The sequence below is a fragment of the Acanthisitta chloris genome, unplaced genomic scaffold, assembly GCF_000695815.1.
Source record: "Acanthisitta chloris isolate BGI_N310 unplaced genomic scaffold, ASM69581v1 scaffold17393, whole genome shotgun sequence".
Lineage (NCBI taxonomy): Eukaryota > Metazoa > Chordata > Aves > Passeriformes > Acanthisittidae > Acanthisitta > Acanthisitta chloris.
The window spans coordinates 14,548-20,329 of record NW_008664461.1 but is presented as its reverse complement, the minus strand read 5'-3'; the positions used below and the strand labels follow the sequence as shown (position 1 = coordinate 20,329).

Here is a 5,782-nt window from a genome sequence, read left to right as displayed (position 1 = left end):
CTGCTGACAGGAGGTGAGGGAAGAGCTGGCAGACAGATTAAGAAAAACCCACAACAAACCCACTCAGAATCCACATCCAAGAGTCCTCTATTCAACATCAGAATTAACCTTGGTAGTGTCAAGGTGTCTTGCAGGTTTTGTGGAGTCTGCCAGCAGCAGTGTAGAATGAAATTGCTCAAGCTACAGGCCCTAATGGCCTCAGAGTTTGTTCCCCAGGGTATTTCCTTTCTACATCTTTCAGCTCAAATGTAGGAAACAGGATCTGGCTGAGGTGCAGGGAGGAGAGGATGAGGCACCAAGAAAGGCAAAATCTTGTTCAGAGTACTTTAAATGCTGTGGGGGTTGTTTACAGGAGCTGAAGTGTCTCTACAGAACAGCTTGTGGTGGTTGTGTTGTGGTGGTTTTGATTTGTTTTTCTCTGAGTGTCTTTCAATGATCCATAGAAGAGTTTTGATTTCTTTAGAACAGGTACAGGATGTTTAGAGTTTTGCACAGTGTGATGTGATGATCCTGCAAAGTGTAACCAAACAGAGACCTCTCCAGAGGCTGCAGGAGCATCTCCCTGGTCTTTGCCACTCTCTTTAACAGGCAAATCCTGTGATATCTTGGAATAGTCAGGATGTCTTGAGTTGTTCAGTTCCCTTTGACACTTCTGGAGTTATCAGGATAGAGATTTTTTTACGTCTTCCATTGAAAGGGAAATCACATTAGTGTTCTACTTGGAAAGGTCCCATGGAATAAATTTGAAGCTGAACATCCTCTCCCTAGCTGTTGGTGTGTGCACACTGTGTTTTGTGTATCTGCTTTTGGACTGGTGTGGGATTTGGGGTTTATTTTGTCTTTTTTTCCCCTCTCAGTAGAGCTGTTCTGCTCCAGAGTCCTGAAGCTCCATGTTGCTAGAGGAATCCATCGATCATTTAACATTCCTTTGCAGGAACTAGCTTGTTGTGGTTTGAAACCTGTGAACACTGGCAGTGGATTTCTGTTTTTGTTTGCAGCAGGGTGAAAACACTGGTCTGCCAATACTATGAGCCTTGTAACCCCTCTAAACCTCTTGTTTTTTAAAAAGGCTTGCAGAAGGAGAGCAGATCTTATCTGGTGGAGTGTTGAATAAACAGAAAAGCCATGATGACATTGTTATGGAGTTTGGTGACTCTGCATGCTTTACACTCTCCTTACTGGGACATGTCTACTGGTAATGTTGCTTTTTTCTTTTGCTCAATAAAATTTGGGGGTTTTTGCTTGACCAAGCCCAGTTTTAGTCAAACCTATCTTTAGAATACACCTCTCTGGGTATTTGGCCATTTTGGAGCGTGATGGATGCAGACAGATAGTTGTGGAATCCATCTAACTTGGGGATGCCAGAATGGTTTGGTTTTTTCACCCAGAGTTTGAAGCACCAATGCCTCATTCCCAGGGGGTTAAGCATGCAGTCCAAGAGTCTCTGTCCTACCTTTGGATGTGCTCTGTGATCTTCCCTAAGGAAGACTCTCAAGGCCTGTTTTGTTTCTCTGTACCCCTCAAATCAAAGTTCTGAGGGTGCCAGGCAGAATCACCTGACAAATTTAAGCCCTTTTGCTTTTGCCCAGGCCCAAGAAATGTTGCAGTAAATGGGAATGATTGAATAGGAATAGTTGGGCTTTGGATTCTTCTCTAGTATATCTGTTGTCAATTATTTCAGCCAAAATACTTAAGGGTTTAGTTTAGCCCCTAATTTCTATGCAAAAATACTATCCATAACATTGGCTGGAAGTCTGGCAAGCAGTTTTGTTTGCAGAGGAGAAAAAAGCTGCTACAAAGAGCAGCATCTCCCTAAACTGAAAATTCTCAAGCTATTCTAGTGCTTATGTAACTTTTTTTTGACAACTGTGTCTAAATATGTCAAATAACTTCAAAAGAACTTGATATTACTGTGTGGCTTGAAAAAAAAAAAAGAAAAGAAAAAAAGAGGAATGTTGCTGTGCCTCTCAACATGTTTTTGTTTTTCAACTCCTCTTCTGGAAAGCTCTCTGGAGCAAAAGTGCTGGTCTTGAGTTTCCTTATGAACTGTTCCATTCTTCTTGCAGCAAGACAGACCGGCTTGCCAAAGGATCTGAATGTTACCAAAAGAGCCTTAGTTTAAATCCTTTCCTCTGGTCCCCCTTTGAATCACTATGTGAAATAGGTGAGTCTGCACAACTGGGTTTTGCTCATGAAGATGTTGTCTCTGGGTTTTGGTTACATTAAGTTTTCCATTTTGCCATCACCTCTGACAAGGTTTTACCCCTAGTCCAGAATAAGGGAAGTGCCAACAGAATTCTCTGGACTTGTTTCCTCAGCAACAATGAGTTTAAACTCCTTAGCTAATGTTTAGAGCTTTTGTCTTGTTTTCCTCCATTTTCACTATACGTTTCTGGATTTAGCAGTACCATATGTTTTCTAGCCTACAGTTAGTGAACCCCTAGAAACTCTGTGTCTCAGAGTAACTCGAAAAAATAAGTCTGTTGTTTAATAGCACTGGTTGTCCAGAGTTCTGTGGTGGGAGAACACTTGAGATTTGGTGTGAGGGGCCCAGAGCAACCTGGGCTAGTGGGGGTTGTCCCTGCCCATGGCAGAGGGTTGGAATGAGATGATTTTAAGGCCTTTCCAACCCAAACCATTCCATGATTCTATGACATGTTTTAAAATGCTTTGTCCCCATCCATGTGTCAGAGTGAAATTGAACCCAACTTGAATTGGGTTCAAACTGAAAGAGGGAAGTTTAGGTTAGATATTAGCAGGATTTTCCCTGTGAAGGTGGTGAGACACTGGCACAGGTTGCCCAGGGAGGCTGTGACTGCCCCAACCCTGGCAGTGTTTCATTCCAGGTTGGATAAATCCTTGAGCAACCTGCTCTGGTGGGAGGTGTCCCTGCCCAGGGCAGAAATTGGGGCTGGATGATCTCTAAGCTCCATCCCAACCCTTAAATTCTATGATTCTGTGACTATTCAGAGTATAGACTGAGGAATAACTCTTCCAATCTCCTTCCAATCTTGCAGGTGAGAAGCCAGACCCTGACCAAACATTTAAACTAACATCCCTACAGAACTTCAGCAGCTGTCTGCCCAACACTTGCACAACGTTGGTGTCTAACCACAACATATCCCACAGACAGCCTGAGACTGTCCTCACAGAAACACCACAGGACACAATTGTGAGTGTTTTTGCTGAAGTCATGGTAAAATCACTTGCTAAAATCATTCAAAGCAGTTTTTACAGCTTAACTGAGCAATGCTAATTAGAAGCCACACTCTGAGTATCTAACACTGCTTCCCATTCTTCAGGAGCTGAACAGAATCAACCTAGAATCCTCCAATTCAAAATATTCCTCCTTGAACTCGGATTCTTCCATGTCTTACATTGACTCAGCTGTGATTTCACCAGACGCTGTCCCTCTGGGGTCAGGAACTGCCATACTGTCCAAACAGGCTCAAAATAAACCAAAAACTGGAAGGAGTTTACTGGGAGGACCTGCAGCTTTGACCCCACTAACTCCAAGGTAAGTCCTTCATACTCAGAACACATGTGTAGGTACAGTGTTGTAAGTAAGGCTGAAGAAATGAGACCTAAACAACTTCTCTAACAGCTCTTGGCCCTGGTGTTGATCTCCAACCAACACTTGGTGTTTCTGAGAGGAATTGTTGATTTAGTATCTTACTTATTGCTGTGTTCGCACTGGAAAAATCTCTTAAATGTTCTTCCCCCAGAGGTGTTTGGGCACTGAACAGCTCCCCAGGGCAGTGGGCACAGCCCAAGGCTGACAGAGCTCCAGGAGTTTTTGTACAACACTCTCAGGCTCAGGGTGGGATTTTGGGGTGTCCTGTGCAGGGACAGGAGTTGGATCAATGATCCTTGTGGGTCCTTTCTAGCTCAGATTCGGGTCTGGCTCTGTTTTAGCCCAGCCTCAGGCCAGCTGTGGGTCTGACACTCAGTACACACTGACCTTTCCTCTCTGTTTTGTTCTCAGCTTTGGAATTTTGCCACTAGAAACCCCAAGCCCTGGAGATGGATCCTATTTACAGAACTACACCAACTCCTCCGCTGTCATCGATGTGCCATCCACCGGAGCACCTTCAAAGAAGGTATTTTGCACTCTGCAGCAACAGCTGCTGCTCTAGGAGCTTCACATTGCAGTGTGCTTGAAAGGAGAAGCCACAACACAGATAGAAAACCACGTGGGCTGAATTGAGCTGAGGTTTTTTCCCCCCCACCCAAATGCACAGGCACCTAAGGAAGGTGCTATATCTTCTCTCCATCTTCCCCCAGAGAGGATTGTCCAAACACTGATACTTCCAAACCACAAAGGATTCAAACTTTTCAGGTTTCAGGGAGGAGTTTTGTTTTGTTTTATTTAAGTAATGTATTTCCAGAAGCTTCAACTGAGCTGAAGTTGCTGCTTTCTTGTGAGCAGTTCTTGATTCCTAGTGTACAGACCAGTGGAATAAAATCCTGCTCTGGTCTGTGGACTGAGGGAATGGTGCTGCTTCCCTCAGTGAAATCTTGGGAAGAAGAAAGTAAAAATTGTCTTTTTTTTTCACTCAGGAAGCAACTTGCCATAGTTGCCATAGTGATAAATGAGAGGTGGAATGTTGGTGACAGTTGAAGAACTATTTGTTCCTTTCTAAAAACAAAAAACCTGAGGATTTTTCCCTGTATTTTTAGTAGATCTACAAGTTGCAGGAAGGAATGTTGTGTTTTATAGGGGGCAAGGGAAAACTCAGTGCAGGTAATAGTGTGGAGTCCCTCAAAAAGGAGAATTTGAGTCTCCATGTTTGCTCTGGACAAATCTTGGTGCTCCTGAAAGGGAAATTTGGGAGCTGCTAGGGGTGTGCTCTGTATGGCTGATCCAATTCCCATCCTGTACTTGCTCAGGACCAAGCAGTTTTCCATGGTACCTTTGGAAACACTTGTGTGGTAGGAATTACAGTGTAGGAGGGTAAATTTCCAGGAGTCTGAACATGGAAAGGGTAAGTAAATGCAGTTTTGAGAGCTGAAGAGCTTTGGGGAATCAAGTCAGGTTTGCTGTTTCGTTGCTTTGAGAATGGCACAGCAGCACTGAGCTGGGAATTTCTTTGTGCCCAGATGGGTCTGTGATGCTTCCAAAACACAAACATTTAACACGTTTCAATCAGCTACTTAAATTCTGCTCCATGCTTTGTCAAATCCAAATGATTATGGGGCCACTTTCACTCCTGCTCTTCCAGACAAGGTTTGGTTGAGCTGTGGTGAGACTGTGCATGGCTCAACTGAGGCAGTTTCCTAGGAAACACTTATGTAAGGGAGTGAAACATTAGGATGAATCCAAAGGTTTCTTATCTGAGTGGGCAGGTTTGCTTCTGGGCACCCAAACTATCCTCTGGTGTCAGGGACTGGGAAGGGAGGGACAAACTGGTGTCACTTGTGCTGCTGTTGATCTTAACTTGCCCATTTCTGGTGCCTTAAGGAGCATCTCTCCCAAACAGCCATCTCTGAGTGCAGTGCTGGTGTCCCTGGAGTGGGCACAGAGATTTGTTTACCAAGCAGGGAATGAGAATCTCTTCTGAACCCTTCACAAGGAGTTTGCACAGCAGGCAGTGAATTCCCCCTTGAACTTGTGCCTCAGGTCTCAGATTCACAGTCAGGTTATCACAGCTCAAAGCTCTCACACCTCAGCTGTGCCTGGGAAGGTATCAAAGTTCATGTTTTATGTTTTCACACATCTTCAGAGACTTGAGACAACGTTTTGGTGTTAAGCCATGTAACCTGTGGCAGACAAAAGCTGCAG

General features: G+C 44.2%; 1 protein-coding gene across 1 annotated transcript in view; it reads left to right on the top strand.

The window, feature by feature from the left end:
- The window catches only part of CDC27 (cell division cycle 27), a 19,669-nt gene that overhangs the window by 3,205 nt on the left and 10,682 nt on the right, over window positions 1–5,782 (top strand). The window contains 5 exon segments of the mRNA XM_009071367.1: window positions 1,070–1,195; window positions 2,067–2,164; window positions 3,018–3,172; window positions 3,303–3,517; window positions 3,986–4,100. Coding sequence (XP_009069615.1) covers window positions 1,070–1,195; window positions 2,067–2,164; window positions 3,018–3,172; window positions 3,303–3,517; window positions 3,986–4,100 — 709 coding nt within the window.